General features: G+C 24.6%; 1 protein-coding gene across 1 annotated transcript in view; it reads left to right on the forward strand.

The window, feature by feature from the left end:
• LOC145266647 (uncharacterized) overlaps window positions 1–24,978 on the forward strand; it is a 141,144-nt gene that overhangs the window by 102,384 nt on the left and 13,782 nt on the right. The window contains exon 6 of the mRNA XM_080122573.1: window positions 108–244. Coding sequence (XP_079978699.1) covers window positions 108–244 — 137 coding nt within the window. The remainder of the gene's footprint in view (window positions 1–107; window positions 245–24,978) is intronic.

The following is a 24,978-nucleotide window of genomic DNA, read 5'->3' on the forward strand; positions in this document are numbered from 1 at the left end:
TTTGACCCAGATGATTGGTTTTTGACACTCATGATTAAAAAAAAACGCAATTGATTTCTTAATTCATGACTTTAAAAAATTTTCATTGTTTTTATATAATTTTCTAGTTGTTGTTGGCTCTAAAACAGTTCAAGCAACAGATAGTTCCCAAGAACTGAAATTCCCAGAAGGCCCGATGTTGTTTGCAAACCTTGAACTCACTTGGAAGATCGAAGCTCCTAAAGGCAGCATTATAGCTCTTACGGTAAATCATTTCAAAGTTTTTGTTTATAACACAATCGTAGATGCATCCCTTTTCTTCCTCAGATTATCATGGATGATTCTGCTCTCCATGAGAAATTGACTCTAAAACTTCTTGGTTTTTCTCATCGAATCTTCTTGAAGTTAATATATTAGATCCATGAATCTTTCTGCTTCTCGTAAAATCAGCTCACTGATTTCTTCTTTCCTACAGCCTTAGTTTTTTTCAAAACTAAGGCCAATAAGCATCTCCTGTCTTTACGATAATCATTTTTCATTCTTGTTAGCTCCTTACATCAAATGGCTTTATGCCTTGTCTGGAGCAGTTTCCATAAAATCTGTATAATATCATGACAGTCTATGTTATTTGTGTGATATTATATGGACTACTATTCTCGTCTTGGATGTTATTCTCACAAAGTTTCAACGAATGTAATCTCCAACCATTTTTAAGTGCGACTGGTGAAACTTTGGAATCTATAAAGAATTTCATTTAATCCATGGGATGTGGACATGGATACATAGTGCAACGAATAAAATTGTTATGTGACAATCACTTTCATGTGACAGTCTTTTCGAGGTTGAAGTTTTCTAGTTACAGGTGATACTAACTAAAAATAAAATCTTGGTCTTTTAACAAGGTGGAAAGTGTAGTATCTGTTTTGGTATACACTTTATATTTTTGTCTTTGGTCATTGAAAGATAAATGTTTCTAGACTGAGTCATTATTTTTGTTTCAATTCATATCAACATGGCTCAAGGAACGGGTATAAACTAGTTTAAATAATGAGTGGAGTGTTCCTAAATTAATGCCTCGTACATTTTCATTTTATTCGAATGCAAGAGAGGGGATGGCAAATTCCATTGCTATTATGCCTTCATGTTTCATCTCTCTGCTTCAGATATTGAGACTCTAAGAATGCAACCCCTGTCATTGATCTGCATCAGAAGCAGTGATGTGTCATTGAATTCCTACCAAAAGTATGTTGAGAATTGTGCTGACTACGTAGAAAAATAAATTCTGGGGCACAAAAGGTTACAAGGTTACTCGTCTTCATAGCTCTTCAACATTTAAGTTAAAAGATTGGAGGCTTTACTCGTATGACGCCCATGCTGGCAAAAGTGCATTGAGAATAGTGGTGTCTATGTGAAAAGAAGAACAAATGTTAATCTGCTATATATAAATTTATAGCCGAGACTATAAATGTCAAAATCAATCACAATATAATATTTATTCCAGTCAGTGCTTAAATGCAAATTAATCTAAAATATTATATTATCATTATTATTTATATTTTTTAATGAAGAATAGACAGCGCATTGTGGATGCGTTTTCGGCAGCTCTAGTTACTCTCGCTTCTCTTTATTTGTCCCTCAGTCCTCATTTTTCCAATGAGTGATTTTTCTGAAAAAGGGAGAAGATAAAGCTGTTTACTAGGTTGGCAGTAATTTGTGTGAAGAGTTGCCAGAGATGTTGGAAAGTCTGTTCCTTTGTCTATCCTTGTGGTCATGTCACTAATAAGGGTGCTGGAGGTACACGTTTTGACTGGGCTGACATTATCCGCCTGATAGTCAGGGACCCAAAGCGTGGTTTAAGCTCTAAGGAGGCTGTCCTATCAGCAGGTGCAAGTACCGGGGCTGCTGTATTGCCATTTGGTGAATGGATTCTGGACCATACAGTATCCTCTGGTGGGGGCCTCTTTGGTATTTGCGCTCTATCGTCCCCACAACAGTGGAATTACTATCTTCAATAGCATAACTGAGAAACTTGACCATGTCCTATCTGAGTATCCCTCGGCTAACATCCACGTCTGTGGGGACTTCAATGTTCAGTCATGATAAAAACAAAAACAAAATGTAATTGGTCCTCAGACATACTTCTCCATCGTACAGTGTATCGATATTCTATGGCTGACTGGGATAGCTTCCGTACATTTATATCAGACCTGCCTCTGCATGCCATGTTAAAAAAGGATGTCCTCTATTGTATCAGACCTGATTGAATGGTTAACTGTATAGACAGTTTCATACCCTCAAAGAAGTTCCAGCAAAAACCTAACAGCCAACCATGGTTCTCCCCAGAATGTGCTGCTGCCATTGCACACAGAAATCACTTTTTCCATTGCTTCCAATGTAATAGATGTGCTGAGACTAAAGCCGCCTTCAGGATTGCCAGCAACCACTGTAAAAAAGTAATAAAGAAGGCAAGAGAGTTATATGCTCAGTCTGTCAAATCCAAAGTAGCTAAGCAGCGGCTTGGTTCCCATCAGTTCTGGCAAATAGCAAACAGAATCCTCAACAGAAGTGTGAGCTCTATCCCAACTATCATCAATGGACCTGAGTTAATATTGTCAGCATCAGACAAAGCCAATCTCTTTGCCAAGAAGTTTGCAGCAAATTCTACCCTTTACGACCAAGGCCGCCAACCCCCAGTATTCCCTTGTATATCAGAAAACATGCTAAGTGACATACAAATATCTCTACGTGATGTTGTCAAGCCAATCAAAACCCCTGATTCCAGTAAGGCAACTGGTCCTGACGGCATTTCAGTCATAGTGCTCAAAAGGCTTCACCCGAACTAGCACCCATACTTACCAAGTTATAGTTGTCTTAAGGAGAAATGCTTCCCAACGCCTTGGAAAATCTCATCTGTATACCCTGTATTTAAGAACTCAGTTGATCCCTCATCTCCTTCTCAGTACAGATCAATAAGTCTCCTATGCATCATGAGTAAGCTGCTGGAATCTGTGCTAAACAAGGAAGTAGTCAACCATCTCAGCAAAATAACCTTCTTAGTGACATGCAATATGGTTTCCGTTCTGCTAGATCTACAGCAGACGTGCTTACAGTTATATCTCATTGGATTGGCGAATCCCTCTCTAGGGCAATTGCTCTTGACATACCAAAGGCCTTTGATAAGGTATGGAATAAAGGCCTACTTCACAAGATCTCCAGTCATGGTATAGCTGGAAATGTCTTCTCAACAATTAAATCTTCTCTCTGATAGGTTCATAAGAGTAGTGGTTGATGGGCAGAAATCAGAGGCTCTTAGTATTAGTGCTGGAGTCCCTCATGGATCAATCCCGGGTCCAATTCTCTTCCTGATCTACATCAATAATCTTCCAGACCACATCTTTACATAATTTGTAGACATTTATGCTGATGACATTACCATCTATGGAAGCACTTCAAAGACTGTAAACGACCAAGTTCTCTCTGACCCTCCTCTGATTTTTAGCATGTGGTACAATGGGGAAAGAAGTGGCTGGTTACTTTTAATGCATCTAAAACCAAGCTTCTATCTTTACATCATCAACGCTCTGCTACCCAGCTGCCATCAATCGAAATGAATAGCTCTCGTCTTGGGGAGTCTTCATTATTTGACAAGCTTCTGAGCTTGATCTTTACCCCAGATCTGAAATGGAACACGTATATCAAATCAATTGCCAAAGTTGCTGGAAAGATGGTGGGATCCTTCTACCGCTCCAGCTGTAGCTTAGTGGTGGGGGGTGCCCTTTTCTCTTCTTTGCAACCCCTTTCACACAGAAGAGACGTAGCGAGCCTGTCCCTGCTTTATCTTTATTTTCATGGCAGGTGATCATCTGAACTTCGATCTCTGGTCCCCCCACGCCAGCCTTTCACGAAAAACATTCGTCTTGCCAGAACCACTATCAACAATTACCCACACTCTTTATCCATGCCTACACCTAAACATAGATTCCATGAACAGGGTTTCTTTTTTAGAATTGCTCGCCTGTGGAACTCTATTCCGTTTGCCTGCTTTCCAGCTGACTACAATCTGATTGTCTTCAAGTCCAACGCTAACAAGTTCTTATTAGACCGTCCCTTAAGTAATCCAAGTTACAAAATTCCCAATAATGTTTACTATGCTTAAATCACAATGACTAATATATACTTATTAAAACATCCTCGAGTGGCCGCTGGGCCTTGATAAGCGGTGACCCCCATGTAACAAAAAAAACAACAAATTGGATGACTGCATCTTAAGAAAAGCCATTATTTAATGGACTGGCTTTAGATTCAACTAGCAGGCCTACCCGCCGTCGCTTGATGCAAAAGTATATAAAAATTTCTGCCTTTTCTGTACCTTTCTCTTTTATCCCCTCTCCTAGTTTCCCCACCAATCTTCCCACCGCTCTCTTTCTTCTCAACCTAGCCCATAAATTTTTCTCTACACGTAGACTACTCGTTTTTATATATTCCCCAAGGAAAATAGTACATAATCTGTCTAGAAAACTGATCCTCCCTAACGAAATCTGCAATAGTTTAAGGTCAAAGAATTAATATTTTTTCTAAATTCTGAATATACTTTATCTGAGGAAATGCTGATCAAGAAACTACCAACTTTATTGGTGATTGTTTTGTCGTTTTTTAGTTTTAGCAGATATACAAAAATAAACAGAAACAAGTGCCCTTTATCTTATAAGAAATTAAATTGCATTTGAACACACCAGATATTCTTAGGATATTAATCACTTTTTGCATGATAAAGAACTTTAAATATGTATGATAATAACAAATAAAATAATATGTATGATACAAAAAAATTAACAATATGCATGACAAAAAAATTAATATAATGCATGATAAAAACAAATAAAATAAATGTATGATTAAAACAAATAAAATTATATGAATGACAATAACAAATAAAATATATGTATGATAAAAACAAATAAAATAATATGAATGGTAAAAACAAATAAAATAATATGAATGATAAAAACAAATAAAATAATATGAATGATAAAAACAAATAAAATAATATGCATGATAAAAACAAATAAAATAATATGCATGATAAAAACAAATAAAATAATATGAATGATAAAAACAAATAAAATAATATGAATGATAAAAACAAATAAAATTATATGAATGATAATAACAAATAAAATATATGTATGATAAAAACAAATAAAATAATATGAATGGTAAAAACAAATAAAATAATATGAATGATAAAAACAAATAAAATAATATGAATGATAAAAACAAATAAAATAATATGAATGATAAAAACAAATAAAATAATATGAATGATAAAAACAAATAAAATTATATGAATGATAATAACAAATAAAATATATGTATGATAAAAACAAATAAAATAATATGAATGGTAAAAACAAATAAAATAATATGAATGATAAAAACAAATAAAATAATATGAATGATAAAAACAAATAAAATAATATGAATGATAAAAACAAATAAAATAATATGAATGATAAAAACAAATAAAATAATATGAATGATAAAAACAAATAAAATATATGTATGATAAAAACAAATAAAATATTATGAATGATGAAAACAAATAAAATAATATGCATGATAAAAACAAATAAAATAATATGAATGATAAAAACAAATAAAATATATGTATGATAAAAACAAATAAAATATTATGAATGATAAAAACAAATAAAATAATATGAATGGTAAAAACAAATAAAATAATATGAATGATAAAAACAAATAAAATAATATGCATGATAAAAACAAATAAAATAATATGAATGATAAAAACAAATAAAATAATATGAATGGTAAAAACAAGTAAAATAATATGAATGATAAAAACAAATAAAATAATATGCATGATAAAAACAAATAAAATAATATGAATAATGAAAACAAATAAAATAATATGTATGATAAAAACTAATTACATAACATGCATGATAAAAACAAATTAAATAATATGAACAATAAAAAATATGCATGGTAAAAATTCAATTACATTCATGCAAAGAAAATAATATTCATAATTAAAACAAATTAAATAACACGCCTGATAAAAACAAATCAAATATTAGTCTTCATAAAAATAAGCATGAAAAAAATTAAATGTGATGCAGGATACAAACAAATTAAATAATATGCATGACAAAACAAATTAAAAATATGCATGATAAAAAATTAAATAATATGCATGATGAAAATAAATCAAATAATATGCATGATAAATAATTAAATATTAGGCATGAAAAAAATTAATAATATATATAAAAAAGTTAAATAATATTCACGATAAAAAAATTAAATATTTTGCATGATAACAAAAGTTAAATAATATGCATGATAAAAGCAAATTAAATAATATGCATGATAAAAACAAATGGAATAATATGGACGATAAAAAAATTAAATAACATACATGGAAAAAATAATTAAATAATATGAATTATAAAAAATTAAATAATATTCATGATCTAAAAATTTAATAATGTGCATGATCAAAAAATGTAAAAATATGCATTATAAAGAAAAATTTAATTTTTTGCATGATAAAGCCAATCATATTGTATGTATAATATAAACAACAAAGTGTGCAGGATAAACACAAATAAACTACTATGCATGATAAAAAATTTAATCATATTTATTACAAAAATATACAATGTAAAATATGCATTAAAAAGAAATATTAATTTTATGTATGATAACACAAATCAAATAATATGTATTATAAAAACAAATAAAATGCGCATGATTAACATAAATGTAATATTATGCACGAGAAAATAAATAAAATGGTATTTATTACACAAATAAATCGAATAATGTACATGATAAAAGGAATTTAATAATATGCATGATAAAACATTGTAAATCATATGCATTATAAAGACAACATTTATTTTATGAATGATAAAAACAAATCAAATACTATATATAATAAACACAAATAAAATGTGCATGACAAACACAAATGGATTATTAGGGAACACACAATAGAAATAACATGACTAATAAACACAATCTAACAAATATGCATATAAAACAATGTGAATAATAATATGATAAAAACAAATTCAATAATATGCATAACAAACCAATGTAAATAATATGTATAATCAAGTCAGACACTATGTTATGCATGAAAAACACAATGTAAGTAATATGCATGAAAAGAAAATTAAATAATAGGCATCATAAACAAAATTAATATTTTTATGTATATATACAATAAATTAAATAAATGATAAAAATAAATTATATATTATGTATAATAAAAACATAAAAATATGCATGATAAAAACAAGCTAATAATATACATAAAAAAGCAATTTAAATAATATGCATGTAAATAACAAGGTATATAATATATATTATAAAGAAAATACAACTTACGCATACCAAAGCATTGTATATGTATTGTATGATGAGACTAAAATAGAAAAAATATGCTAGAAAAAGGATGCATGATAGCAACAAATAAAATAATATTCATGAAAAAAAAACAATTAAAAATTGTTATCATAAAAACAAATTCAATAGGATGAAAATTAAAATAATAAAAATAATATACATGATAAAACATAAAACACTATGCATGATAATAAAATAATATGCGTGATAAAAACAAAAAAAATAATATGTATGATAAAACCAATTATATAATATTTATAATACAAATAAACAAATTATATGTATGATGAAAAAAATTCAATAATATGCATTATCACAAAAAATAAAAATAACGTGCATGATAAAAAAATTAAATCACGTGCATGTGCATGATAAAAACAAACAAAATAACGTTCATGATGAAATCAAATAACAGAATATGCATGATAAAAACAAATAAAATGATATCATTGATGAAAACAAATAAGATTAAACGTATGATACAAAGAAATTAAAAAATATGCATGATAAAAACAAATAATATAATATCTATGACAAAAACAAATAAAAAATATGCACGATAAAACCAAATTAAATATTATGTATGATAAAACAAAAAAGAACATGCATCATGAAACAAATAATATCCACGATAAAACAAAATCCAATTATATGCATCATAAAAAACAATCAAGCAATATGCATGATAACACAAATAATATAAAACGTATGATGAAATAAAATTAAATAATATCTATGATAAAAGCTATAAAATAATATGCATGATTACAACTAATCAAATAACATGCATGATAATAACAATGGAAAACGCACGAAGAAAACAAATAAAATATGAATTATAAAAGCAAATTAAATAATATGAATCATAAAAACAAATTAAATAATATGAATTATAAAAACCAATAAAATAATATTCATTATAAAAACAAATTAAATAATATGAATTATAAAAACAAATTAAATAATATGAATTATAAAAACAAATTAAATAATATGCATTATAAAAACAAATTAAATAATATGAATTATAAAAGCAAATTAAATAATATGAATTATAAAAACAAATTAAATAATATGAATTATAAAAACAAATTAAATAATATGAATTATAAAAGAAAATTAAATAATATGAATTATAAAAACAAATTAAATAATATGCATTATAAAAACAAATTAAATAATATGAATTATAAAAACAAATTAAATAATATGAATTATAAAAACAAATTAAATAATATGCATTATAAAAACTAATTAAATAATATGAATGATAAAAACAAATTAAATAATATGAATTATAAAAACAAATTAAATAATATGAATTATAAAAACAAATTAAATAATATGAATTATAAAAACAAATTAAATAATATGAATTATAAAAACAAATTAAATAATATGCATTATAAAAACAAATTAAATAATATGAATTATAAAAGCAAATTAAATAACATGAATTATAAAAACAAATTAAATAATATGAATTATAAAAACAAATTAAATAATATGAATTATAAAAACAAATTAAATAATATGCATTATAAAAACAAATTAAATAATATGAATTATAAAAGCAAATTAAATAATATGCATTATAAAAACAATTTAAATAATATGAATTATAAAAACAAATTAAATAATATGAATTATAAAAACAAATTAAATAATATGAATTATAAAAACAAATTAAATAATATGAATTATAAAAACAAATTAAATAATATGCATTATAAAAACAAATTAAATAATATGAATTATAAAAGCAAATTAAATAATATGCATTATAAAAACAAATTAAATAATATGAATTATAAAAACAAATTAAATAATATGAATTATAAAAACAAATTAAATAATATGCATTATAAAAACAAATTAAATAATATGAATTATAAAAACAAATAAAATAATATGCATTATGAAAACAAATTAAATAATATGCATTATAAAAACAAATTAAATAATATGAATTATAAAAACAAATTAAATAATATGAATTATAAAAACAAATTAAATAATATGCATTATAAAAACAAATTAAATAATATGAATTATAAAAACAAATTAAATAATATGAATTATAAAAACAAATTAAATAATATGAATTATAAAAGCAAATTAAATAATATGAATTATAAAAACCAATAAAATAATATGCATTATAAAAACAAATTAAATAATATGAATTATAAAAGCAAATTAAATAATATGAATTATAAAAACAAATTAAATAATATGAATTATAAAAACAAATTAAATAATATGAATTATAAAAACAAATTAAATAATATGAATTATAAAAGCAAATTAAATAATATGAATTATAAAAACAAATTAAATAATATGAATTATAAAAACAAATTAAATAATATGAATTATAAAAACAAATTAAATAATATGCATTATAAAAACAAATTAAATAATATGAATTATAAAAGCAAATTAAATAATATGAATTATAAAAACAAATTAAATAATATGAATTATAAAAACAAATTAAATAATATGAATTATAAAAACAAATTAAATAATATGCATTATAAAAACAAATTAAATAATATGAATTATAAAAGCAAATTAAATAATATGAATTATAAAAACAAATTAAATAATATGAATTATAAAAACAAATTAAATAATATGAATTATAAAAACAAATTAAATAATATGCATTATAAAAACAAATTAAATAATATGAATTATAAAAGCAAATTAAATAATATGCATTATCAAAACAAATTAAATAATATTCATTATAAAAACAAATTAAATAATATTCATTATAAAAACAAATAAAATAATATGCATTATCAAAACAAATTAAGTAATATTCATTATAAAAACAAATTAAATAATATTCATTATAAAAACAAATGAAATAATATGCATTATCAAAACAAATAAAATAATATGCAATATAAAAACAAATTAAATAATATGCATTATAAAAACAAATTAAATAATATGAATTATAAAAACAAATTAAATAATATGAATTATAAAAACAAATAAAATAATATGCATTATAAAAACAAATTAAATAATATGAATTATAAAAACAAATAAAATAATATGCATTATAAAAACAAATTAAATAATATGCATTATAAAAACAAATTAAATAATATGCATTATAAAAACAAATTAAATAATATGAATTAAAAACCAAATACAACCATATGCATGATAAAAAAAAATATGCATGACGAAAAATAACCTAATATGCATCATAAAAACAAATTAAATAATATGCATTATAAAAACAAATTAAATAATATGAATTATAAAAACAAATACAACCATATGCATGATAAAAACAAATAAAAAATATGCATGACGAAAAATAACCTAATATGCACGATAAAAACAAATGAAATAATATGTGTGATAAAAACAAATGAAATGATATTTATGATAAAAACAAAACAAATTAAATAATATGTGTGATAAAAACAAATGAAATGATATTTATGATAAAAACAAAACAAATTAAATAATATGTGTGATAAAAACAAATGAAATGATATTTATGATAAAAACAAAACAAATTAAATAATATGTGTGATAAAAACAAATGAAATGATATTTATGATAAAAACAAAACAAATTAAATAATATGTGTGATAAAAACAAATGAAATGATATTTATGATAAAAACAAAACAAATTAAATAATATGTGTGATAAAAACAAATGAAATGATATTTATGATAAAAACAAAACAAATTAAATAATATGTGTGATAAAAACAAATGAAATGATATTTATGATAAAAACAAAACAAATTAAATAATATGTGTGATAAAAACAAATGAAATGATATTTATGATAAAAACAAAACAAATTAAATAATATGTGTGATAAAAACAAATGAAATGATATTTATGATAAAAACAAAACAAATTAAATAATATGTGTGATAAAAACAAATGAAATGATATTTATGATAAAAACAAAACAAATTAAATAATATGTGTGATAAAAACAAATGAAATGATATTTATGATAAAAACAAAACAAATTAAATAATATGTGTGATAAAAACAAATGAAATGATATTTATGATAAAAACAAAACAAATTAAATAATATGTGTGATAAAAACAAATGAAATGATATTTATGATAAAAACAAAACAAATTAAATAATATGTGTGATAAAAACAAATGAAATGATATTTATGATAAAAACAAAACAAATTAAATAATATGTGTGATAAAAACAAATGAAATGATATTTATGATAAAAACAAAACAAATTAAATAATATGTGTGATAAAAACAAATGAAATGATATTTATGATAAAAACAAAACAAATTAAATAATATGTGTGATAAAAACAAATGAAATGATATTTATGATAAAAACAAAACAAATTAAATAATATGTGTGATAAAAACAAATGAAATGATATTTATGATAAAAACAAAACAAATTAAATAATATGTGTAATAAAAACAAATGAAATGATATTTATGATAAAAACAAAACAAATTAAATAATATGTGTGATAAAAACAAATGAAATGATATTTATGATAAACACAACACAAATTAAATAATATGTGCGATGAAAACAAATTAAATAATATGTATGATAAAAAAAAATCAAATGATATGCATGATAAAAACAAATCTAACAATCGCATAACAAAAAAATTAGTTAATGTATATGATAAAAACAAATAAAATAATATATTTTATAAAAATAAAAATAAATTAAATAAATAAATAATACGTATGATGAAAACAAATTATATAGAATTTCTGATAAAAAAGAAAAATACTATTTATGATTAAAACAAATAAAATAATAAGTATAAAAAATTATATAATATAACACAATATGTAAAAAAAATACATATTTATGTATGATCAAAACAAATATAATAATATGCATGAAAAAACAAATTAAATTACATATGTAACATAAAACCAATTAAATAATATGTATGATAACATGACTAAAGTAATATGATTCATAAAAACTAATTAAATAATATGTATGATAAAAACACATAAAATAATATGTATGAAAGAAAAAAATTAAATAATAGGCATGATAATAACATTAAATAATATGCATATTACAAAAAGAAATTAAAATGAATTACATAAATAAATTTAAGAATATGTATGACAAAAACAAAGGAAATAGTATGCAAGATAAAAACAAAAAAAAACTAATATGTATGATAAAAACAAAGTAAATAAAATGAATGTTAAAAACAAATTAAATAATACGTATGATAAAAAATATGAATGGTTAAAAAAAGCAAATAATATGCATGGTACAAAACAAATAATATAAAACGCACGATTTAAACAAATTGAATAATATGTATGATAAATACAATTTAAATAATATATAAGATCAAAAAATAAAATATCTATGCCAAAAACAAATTTAATAATATGTATAATAGACACAAATAAAATCACGTATTATAAACACAAATAAAATAATATGAATGTTAAACACTATTAATATCAAAGGTATGTAAAAAAACAATTAAATAATATGTATGATGAAAAAATATGCATGGTTAAATCAAAGCAAATAATATGCATGGTAAAAAACAAATAATATAAAACGCACGATTTAAAAAAATTGAATAATATGTATGACGAAAACAAATAAAATAATATGCATGATAAAAACAAATACGACAATATGCTATGATAAAACAAATAAAATAATATGTATAATAAAGACAAATAAAATAATATGTATGATAAAAACAAATAAAACAATATGAATGATGAAAACAAATAAAATAATGTATGATAAAAACAAATAAAACAATATGAATGATGAAAACAAATAAAATAATGTATGATAAAAACAAATAAAACAATATGCATGATGAAAACAAATAAAATAATATGAATGATGAAAACAAATAAAACAATATGAATGATGAAAACAAATAAAACAATATGAATGATAAAAACAAATAAAACAATATGCATGATAAAAACAAATAAAATAATATGAATGATGAAAACAAATAAAACAATATGAATGATAAAAACAAATAAAACAATATGAATGATGAAAACAAATAAAAAAATATGTATGATAAAAACAAATAAAATAATATGAATGATAAAAACAAATAAAATAATAAGTAGTATAAAAACAAACTAAATTATATGTATGATAAAAACCAATTAAATAATATGTATCATAAAAACAAATTTAATAATATGTTTGATTAAGACAAATTTAATAATATGTATGATAAAAACAAATAAAATAATATGTATGATAAAAACCAATTAAATAATATACAGGATAAAAACAAACTAAATAATATGTATGATAAAAACAAATTAAATAATATGTATGACTAAAACAAATAAAATAATATGAATGATAAAAACAAATCAAATAATCACATGACAAAAAGAATTAATAATATATATGATAAAAACAAATAAAATAATATATTTTAAAAAACTAACTTAATAATATATATGATAAAAATAATATAAATAATATGTATGATGAAAACAAATCATATAGAATTTCTGATAAAAAAGAAAAATACCATGTATGATTAAAACAAATAAAATAATATGTATGATAAAAAATTATATAATATATTTGTAACAACAAATACAATTATATGCACGATAACAACATTAAGTGACATACTTCATAAGAACAAATAAAATATTATGTATAAAAAACAAAAAATATGTGTGAAAAAACAGATAAAATATTATGCATGACAAAAACAAATTAAATTATATGCATGATAAAAAAACAATAACATAACATGTAAAATAAGAAATAGCATATGATAAAAACAAATATAATAATATGCATGAAAAAAACAATTAAATTACATAATATGTAAATTAAAACCAATTACATAATACATGCGATAACATAAATAAAGTAATATGTATCATAAAAACTAATTAAATAATATGCATGATAAAAACACATAAAATAATATGTATGAAAGAAAAAATTAAATAATAGGCATGATAATAACATTAAATAATATGTATATAAGAAAAAGAAATTAACATGCATTACATAACTAAATAAAAGAATATCTATGATAACAATGAAGAAAAAAATATGCAAGATAAAAACAAAAAAAAAACTAATATGAATGATAAAATCAAAGTAAATAAAATGAATGTTAAAAACAAATTAAATAATACGTATGATACAAACATATAAAATAATATGCATGATACATAAAATTTAAATAATATATCAGATATAAAAATAAAATATATATGCCAAAAACAAATTTAATAATATGCATACTAGAAGCAAATAAAAGACAATGTATTATAAACACAAATAAAATAATATGAATGTTAAACACTAATAATATAAAAGGCATGAAAAAAACTAATTACATAATATGTATGATAAAAACAAATTAAATAATATGTATCATAAAAACACATTTAATAATATGCAGGATGAAAACAATTAAATAATATGTATGATAAAAACAAATTAAATAATATGTATGATAAAAACAAATAAAAAAATATGTATGATAAACACAAATGACATAATATGTATGATAAAAACAAATTAAATAATATGCAAGATAAAAACAAATTAAATAATATGTATGATAAAAACAAATTAAATAATATGTATGATAAAAACAAATAAAACAATATGAATGATGAAAATAAATACAATAATATGTATGATAAAAACAAATTAAATAATATGTATAATAAAAACAAATAAATAATATGTATGATAAAAACAAATTTAAACAATATTCAGGATAAAAACAATTTAATAATATGTATGATAACAACACATTAAATAATATGTATGATAAAGACACATTAAATAATATGTATGATATAAACAAATTAAATAAAATGTAGGATAAAACAAATTAAATAATACGTGTGATAAAAACAAATTAAATAATATGTATGATGAAAACAAATTAAATAATATGTATGATAAACACAAATTCAATAATATGTATTATTAAAACAAATTAAATAATATGTATGATAAAAACAAATGAAATAATATGCATGATAAATACAAATTAAATAATATGTATGATTAAAACAAATCAAATGATATGTATGATTAAAACAAATTAAATAATATGTATGATAAAAACAAATCAAATAATATGTATTATAAAACCAAATTTAATAATATGCCGGATAAAAACAAACTATATAATATGTATGATAAAAACACATGAAATAATATGTATGATTAAAACAAATAAAATAATATGCAGGATCAAAACAAACTAAATAATATGCATGATCAAAACAAATTAAATAATATGAATGATAAAAACCAACTAAATAATATGTATGATTAAAACAAATTAAATAATGTACAGGTAAAAACCAACTAAATAATATGTATGATAAAAACAAATTAAATAATATGTATGATAAATACAAATTAAATAATATTTATGATAAAACCAAACTAAATAATATGTATGATAAAAAAAACTAAATAATATGCAGGATAAAAACAAATTAAATAATATGTATGATTAAAAGAAATTAAACAATGTACAGGTAAAAACCAACTAAATAATATGTATGATAAAAACAAATCAAATAATATGTATGATAAATACAAATTAAATAATATTTATGATAAAACCAAACTAAATAATATGTATGATAAAAAAAACTAAATAATATGCAGGATAAAAACAAATTAAATAATATGTATGATTAAAACAAATTAAATAATGTACAGGTAAAAACCAACTAAATAATATGTATGATAAAAACAAATTAAATAATATGTATGATAAATACAAATTAAATAATATGTATGATAAAACCAAACTAAATAATATGTATGATAAAAAAAACTAAATAATATGCAGGATAAAAACAAATTAAATAATATGTATGATAAAAACAAACTAAATAATATGTATGATAAAAAAAACTAAATAATATGTATGATAAAAACAAACTAAATAATATGTATGATAAAACAAACTAAATAATATGCAGGATAAAAAAAAATTAAATAATATGTATGATAAAAACAAATTAAATAATATGTATGATAAAAACAAACTAAATAATATGTAGGATAAAACAAATTAAATAATATGTATGATAAAAGCAAACTAAATAATATGTATGATAAAAACAAATTAAATAATATGTATGATAAAAACAAACTAAATAATATGTATGATAAAAAAAAACTAAATAATATGTATAATTAAAACAAACTAAATAATATGCAGGATAAAAACAAATTAAATAATATGTATGATAAAAACAAACTAAATAATATGTATGATAAAAACAAACTAAATAATATGTATGATAAAAAAAAACTAAATAATATGTATGATAAAAACAAATTAAATAATATGTATGATAAAAACCAACTAAATAATATGTATGATAAAAACAAACTAAATAATATGTATGATAAAAACAAATTAAATAATATACAGGACAAAAACAAATAAAATAATATGTATGATAAAAACACATTAAATAATATGCAGGAAAAACACAAATTAAATAATATGTAGGATAAAAACAAATTAAATAACATGCATGATAAAAACAAATGAAATAATATGTATGATAAAAACAGATCAAATAATATGTACAGTATAAAAACAAATGAAATAATATGCAGGATACAAAAAATTTAATAATATGTATGATAAAAACAAATTAAATAATATGTATGATAAAAACAAATTAAATAATAAGTATGATAAAAACAAATTAAATAAAATGTAGGATAAAACAAATTAAATAATATGTATGATAAAAGCAAACTAAATTATATGTATGATAAAAACCAATTTAATAATATGTATAATAAAAACAAATTTAATAATATGTTTGATTAAAACAAATTTAATAATATGTATGATAAAAACATATAAAATGATATGTATGATAAAAACCAATTAAATAATATGCAGGATAAATACAAACTAAATAATAAGTATGATAAAAACAAACTAAATAATATGTATGACTAAAACAAATAAAATAATATGAATGATAAAAACAAATCAAATAATCGCATGACAAAAAGAATTAATAATATATATGATAAAAACAAATAAAATAATATATATAAAAAAAACTAACTTAATAATATATATGATAAAAATAATATAAATAATATGTATGATGAAAACAAATCATATAGAATTTCTGATAAAAAAGAAAAATACCATATATGATTAAAACAAATAAAATAATATGTATGATAAAAATTATATAATATATTTGTAACAACAAATACAATTATATGCACGATAACAACATTAAGTGATATACTTCATAAGAACAAATAAAATATTATGTATAAAAAAACAAAATATATATATGAAAAAAACAGATAAAATATTATGCATGATAAAAACAAATTAAATTATATGCATGATAAAAAAACAATAACATAACATGTAAAATAAGAAATAGCGTACGATAAAAACAAATATAATAATATGCATGAAAGAAAACAATAAAATTACATAATATGTAAATTAAAACCAATTACATAATACATGCGATAACATAAATAAAGTAATATGTATCATAAAAACTAATTAAATAATATGCATGATAAAAACACATAAAATAATATGTATGAAAGAAAAAAATAAATAATAGGCATGATAATAACATTAAATAATATGTATATAAGAAAAAGAAATTAAAATGCATTACATAAATAAATTACAGAATATGTATGATAAAAACGAGGAAAATAATATGTATGATAAAAACAATTAAATAATATGTATGAGAAAAACAAATTAAATAATATGTATTATAAAAACAAATTAAATAATATGCAGGATAAAAACAAATAAATAATATGTAGGATAAAAACAAATTAAATAAAATGCATGATAAAAACAAATTAAATAATATGTATGATAAAAACAAATAAAACAATATGAATGATGAAAATAAATACAATAATATGTATGATAAAAACAAATTAAATAATATGTATAATAAAAACAAATAAAATAATATGTATGATAAAAACAAATTTAAAAAATATGCAGGATAAAAACCATTTTATAATATGTATGATAACAACACATTAAATAATATGTATGATAAAAACAAATTAAATAATATGTATGATAAAAACAAATGTAATAAAATGTAGGATAAAACAAATTAAATAATATGTGTGATAAAAGCAAATTAAATAATATGTATGATGAAAACAAATTAAATAATATGAGTGATAAAAACACATTCAATAATATGTATTATTAAAACAAATTAAATAATATTTATGATAAAAACAAATTAAATAATATGCATGATAAAAACAAATTAAATAATATGTATGATGAAAACAAATTATATAATATGTATGATAAAAACAAATTAAATAATATGCATGATAAAAACAAATTATATAATATGTATGATTAAAACAAATCAAATGATATGTATGATTAAAACAAATTAAATAATCTATATATCTATAAAAGTGAACGTGTCTGTCTGTCTGTCTGTCTGTCTGTCTGTGTACATTTCCCTACGCAATAACTCTGTCAATTTTTAGTCTATAGACTCGAAATTTGAAATACCGGGTACTGAGATTTGGGAAAATCGATGTGACGGGTGTCAGCCAGAAATTTGGCTGTTAAGGGGTCAAATTTCAACGATTTGACCTTTAAGAACTCTACCAAACTCCTCCGACAATTTTGGGTCTAGACAATGACTTTAATTAACTTTTATGCATTTTTAAATGGAGGAAAACAAAGTCGCTCGGTATGCTGGAATAAAGACATAAATTATGTCTAATTTGTCCTTCCATACATATTTCATTTTTGCCGCCAGTATTTATTTTGGTACAATGAACGAGTCTCGTTGCTAGCAGTGATATATTTTTGGATAATTATTACTTTTTTTGCAAAAGTTAGGTACATTTATTGTACTAATTCATTATCTTAAGACTTTAACTTAATACCTAACTTGGAAATAATTCCAGGAAACTTATATTTTTCTTGCCAGAAAAATGTAAACGCGATCTTTGTCATAATCAATTTTTCGTGAAATCTAGGGTTTTTCGGATTTGAGATAAAATTATTCCATGTATTTTTTTTATTTCACACACTTTTTCCTTTGAGAAATTAACTTTAAACTATAATCTTTCAAATACAATAAAAAAGTACTCGAAAAGTTAAAAAATTATTATGATTAACTGGCGTTAAAAACCATACCCCCTATCGAAGAAGTCATTAATTGCCCGTACCTAATGTATGGTGAAAACAATTAGAATAATATGTACAATGCAATCAATTTAAATGATATGTATTATGGACACAATTTAATTATATTTGTGATAAAACAATTGTAATGTTATGCATTAATTTAAACAATATTAATGGTATGTATGGTGAAAAATGTTCGAATTATACATATAAAACAATTTAATGATATGTTTTTTTTTTTTTTTTTTTTTTTTTTTTACAAAGGCATCACCACATTATCAAGGCCCAGAGGCCACTCAAGGATAAGGGTTAAAGAGTGTACAGTAGAAGTTGGTCAATATAGTAATCATTAGTAATGAAAATTTGGTAAATTTAATAACTTATATGGAACGGCTCATCAAGAACTTATTTACCTTAGACTTGAACACAACCATATTGTAGTCAGCCGGAAAGCAGGAAAACGGAAGACAATTCCACAGGCGTGCAGTTCTAAGAAAGAAGCTTTGTTCATGGAATCTATGTTTAGGTTTAGGCACAGATAAAGAGTGGGGGAAATTATTGATAGTGTTTACAGCTAGACGAGTGTTTCTTGTGAAAGTTTGGCGAGGGGGGACCATAGATTGAAGCTCAGTTGAACACTTTCCATGAAAATAACGATACATCAGAGACAAACTCGCAACATCTCTTCTGTGAGATAGAGGTTGTAAGGAGGAGAAAAGGACATCTCCTACGAGGCTACGAAGTCTATTTTGAACTCTATCAAGGCAGGACAAGTCCTTTCTAGCAGCTCCTGCCCAGATGTGGCAACAGTATTCCATCCTTGGACGTACCTGGCTCTTATATAGATAGAGAATAGCATCAGCAGTGAGATATCTACTGGATCGATAGAAAGATCCCACCATTTTTCCAGCGGCCTTGGCAACAGATTTGATATACGTGTTCCATTTAAGATCAGGAGTAATGGTCAAGCCCAGAAGCTTGTCAAAACTTGAGGCCTCCTGAAGACGAGAGCCATTCATTTCAATTGATGACAAATGTGGATTAAAATGTTGATGATGTAAAGAGAGAAGCTTGGTTTTAGATGCATTAAAAGTAACCAGCCACTCCTTTCCCCATTGTACTACATGCTCAAGATCAGAGGAGAGAGAATTGGAGAGTACTTGCTCGTTTACTGTCTTAGATGTGGTACCATAAATGGTAGTGTCGTCAGCATAAATGTCTACAAATGATGTAAGGATATGATTTGGAAGATCATTAATGTAGATCAGGAAAAGAGTTGGGCCCAGGATGGATCCCTGAGGGACACCGGCATTAATACTGTGAGCTTCTGATTTTTGCCCCTCAACTACTACTCTTATGAACCTATCAGAAAGAAATGATTAAATAATTTTGAAGACTTTTCCAGCTATACCATAGCTAGCGATCTTATGAAGTAAACCTTTATGCCATACCCTATCAAAGGCCTTAGATATGTCAAGAGCAATTGCCCTAGAAAGATTGCCACCGTCGAGAGATTTGCTAATCCTATGCGATATAACTGTAAGGACATCTGCTGTAGATCTAGCAGAACGGAAACCATATTGAGTGTCACTAAGAAGGTTATTTTTGTTGAGATGTTTGATTACTTCTGTATTTAACACAGATTCTAGCAACTTACTCATGACGCACAGGAGACTTATTGGCCTGTACTGAGAGGGGGATGAGCGATCACCTGAATTCTTAAATACAGGGCATACTGATGAGATTTTCCAGGGAGATGGGAAACTATTCTCCTTAAGACAACGTTTAAACAGTTTTGTAAGTATGGGCGCTAGTTCAGGTTGAAGTTTTTTGAGTACTATAATTGGAATACCATCAGGGCCAGTTGCTTTACTGGAATCAAGGTTTTTGATTAGCTTGGCAACATCACGTACAGATATACGTGTATCACATAGCGTGTTTTCTGATACAGGAGGAAATATTGGGGGTTGGCGGTCTTGGTCGCAAAGGGTAGAATTAGCTGCAAAGTTCTTGACAAAGAGTTTGGCTTTGTCTGATGCTGACGAGATTACCTCAGGTCCATTGATAATAGTTGGGATGGAGCACACGCTTCTGTTCAGGATTCTGTTTGCTATTTGCCAAAACTGGTGGGAACCAAGCCGCTGCTCAGCTACTTTGGACTTAACAGATTGAGCATACAACTCTCTTGCGTTCCTTATTACTTTCTTACAATGGTTGCTGGCAGTCCTGAAAACGGCTTTAGTTTCCATACATCTATTACGTTTGAAGCAGTGGAAAAAGTGATTTCTGTGCGCAATGGCAGCAGCACATTCTGGAGAGAACCATGGCTGGCTGTTAGGTTTTTGCTGAAACTTTTTAGAGGGTATGAAATGGTCAATACCTACAATTAACCATTCAGTTAGGTCTAATACTATAGAGGACACATCCTTTTTAAACATGGAATGCAGAGGTAGATCAGATATAAATGTACGGAAGCTATCCCAGTCAGCCTTAGTGTATCGATATACTGTACGATGAAGTGGTACGTCTGGGGACTTATTACATTTCATTTTTATCTTAATTGATACAACAGAGTGGTCGGAAGATCCAAGAGGCGACAGAACAGAAACTGAACATAGTTCAGGGCAAGTTGTGAGAAAAAGGTCTAGTAGGCTCGCATACTGGCCGTCATTATCGGGCACACGGGTAGGTTCCTGAACAATCTGAGTGAGGTCATAGGCAATGGAGAAATCATGACAGAACCTCCCCTCATCATCGGTCTTGTTTGAGTGGGTCAACCATTCGACGTTGTGAACATTGAAGTCTCCACATACGTGAATGTTAGCTGAAGGATAAGTAGAAAGGACTTGGTCAATTTTCTCAGATATGCTTTGAAAGATAGTAACTCCGCTGTTGTGGGGGCGATAGAGAGTAAATATAAATGCAGTAGTGTGAGCTAAAGCAACCCGGAAGCACATATAGGGTAAGTTAGGATCTTCCCTGGAGATGTCCCTCCCACATGGAAAGCTATCTTTAATATAGGCACATATTCCATGCCCATGGCGATCTTGGGGGTCAGATTTAGAAGTTAAGTTAGAGTATCCTGTAATTGCAAACTCATCTAGGGAAATAGCCTGTCCAATGCCAGTTTCACTTAAAAATAAAAGGTCTGGTTTAGTCTCCTGTAATTGGGTTTCAACCTCTGGAAGGTTAGAACGTAGACCCCTGATGTTGGAGAAGGAGACATGGTAGTAGGGGTCTACGTTGGAAGTTGGAGAACCGGGTTTAATCGTGTATTTTTTCTTGAAACTTGTCATGATGAAATTTTGGAATTTGTGGACTAGGTCGACAGATTTACTTAGAGCAGGACAGAGAGAGGAAACTAAGAGAGAAAAAGAAACGAAGAATTTTTTTTTTTTTTTTTTTTTTTTTTGTACCACATGATAAGGTAAAGCCACTAGTATGGCATCGAGAGGCCCCACCAGAAGCTACTGCATGGTCCAGATTCCATTCACCAAATGGCAATACAGCAGCCCCAGTACTTTGCACCTGCTGATAGGACAGCCTCCTTAGTGGTTAATCCAAGGTTCGGGTCCCTGACTATCAGGCGGATAACGTCAGCCCAGACAAAACGTTTACCTCCAGCACCCTTACTAGTGACATGGCTACAAGGATAGACATAGAAACAGACAATTTCCACCAACTCTGCCAACTGTTCGCGCAAAAATACTGCCAACCTAGAAAACAGCTTTTTCTTCTCCCTTTGTCAGAAAAATCACTCATTTAAAAAATGAGGACTGAGGGACAAATAAGAAGAAGCGAGAGTAACAGGAGCTGCCGATAACGCATCCACAATGCGTTTTCTACTCTCCATTAAAAAAAAAAAAAAATAAAATAAAAATAAAATAAATAAATAAATAAAAAATAAAAAATAACTATTAAGTATTGTACTTAATAAAAGTCCAACGGACCTGCTTAAGGGAAAGTATGGTGATAGATTCCCCTCCCACGAACTAAAAATGAGTACAATTAGGTAATCTATTTTTGCAATCAACTCGGTAGATAAATAAACATTTATGGACGAGAAAAAAAAAAAAAAAAAAAAAAAGAAGCTAGCATTTAATACAACAGAAATACATAAATTAAATACTGAAATAAAATGTAGTTATTAATATTTGAATCTTAAAATAAAAAGTGCGAATTAGTAGAGAAAAAAATCACTTATCACAACAACGCATTCCGTCTCCAAACTAGTGAAGAATTTAACTTTTAATAGCGTTCAGAAAATTTTTTTTTTTTTTTTTTAAATTAACCGTTAAGAGAAAGCGTGATTTTATTCTGAACTTTAACTAATCACGTTTTAAGCAACTTATGATATAAAACAACATCGGATGGGGGGGGGGTTCTTCCGAAGTTAGTTGGTGACGTTATAAGTAATTGCGAGATAAGATGGGAGGCAGAAATTAGGGGTGGGGGACTGAAAATGATAATATAATGGATTGATTATACAATATTTAAGATCAACTTGGTAGATAAACATTTATGGACGAGAAAAAAAAAAAAAAAAAAAAAGAAGCTAGCATTTAATACAACAGAAATACATAAATTAAATACTGAAATAAAATGTAGTTATTAATATTTGAATCTTAAAATAAAAAGTGCGAATTAATAGAGAAAATCACTTATCACAACAACGCATTCCGTCTCCAAACTAGTGAAGAATTTAACTTTTAATAGCGTTCAGAAGATTTTTTTTTTAAATTAACCGTTAAGAGAAAGCGTGATTTTATTCTGAACTTTAACTAATCACGTTTTAAGAAACTTATGATATAAAACAAAATCGGATGGGGGGGGGGGTTTCTTCCGAAGTTATTTGGTGACGTTATAAGTAATTGCGAGATAAGATGGGAGCCAGAAATTAGGGGTGGGGGACTGAAAATGATAATATAATGGATTGATTATACAATATTTAAGATCAACTTGGTAGATAAACATTTATGGACGAGAAAAAAAAAAAGAAAAAAAAAGAAGCTAGCATTTAATACAACAGAAATACATAAATTAAATACTGAAATAAAATGTAGTTATTAATATTTGAATCTTAAAATAAAAAGTGCGAATTAGTAGAGAAAAAAATCACTTATCACAACAACGCATTCCGTCTCCAAACTAGTGAAGAATTTAACTTTTAATAGCGTTCAGAAGATTTTTTTTTTTTTTTTTTTTAAATTAACCGTTAAGAGAAAGCGTGATTTTATTCTGAACTTTAACTAATCACGTTTTAAGCAACTTATGATATAAAACAACATCGGATGGGGGGGGGGGTTCTTCCGAAGTTAGTTGGTGACGTTATAAGTAATTG

The sequence above is a fragment of the Euprymna scolopes genome, chromosome 41, assembly GCF_053919585.1.
Source record: "Euprymna scolopes isolate OS-2025 chromosome 41, ASM5391958v1, whole genome shotgun sequence".
NCBI classification, from domain to species: domain Eukaryota; kingdom Metazoa; phylum Mollusca; class Cephalopoda; order Sepiida; family Sepiolidae; genus Euprymna; species Euprymna scolopes.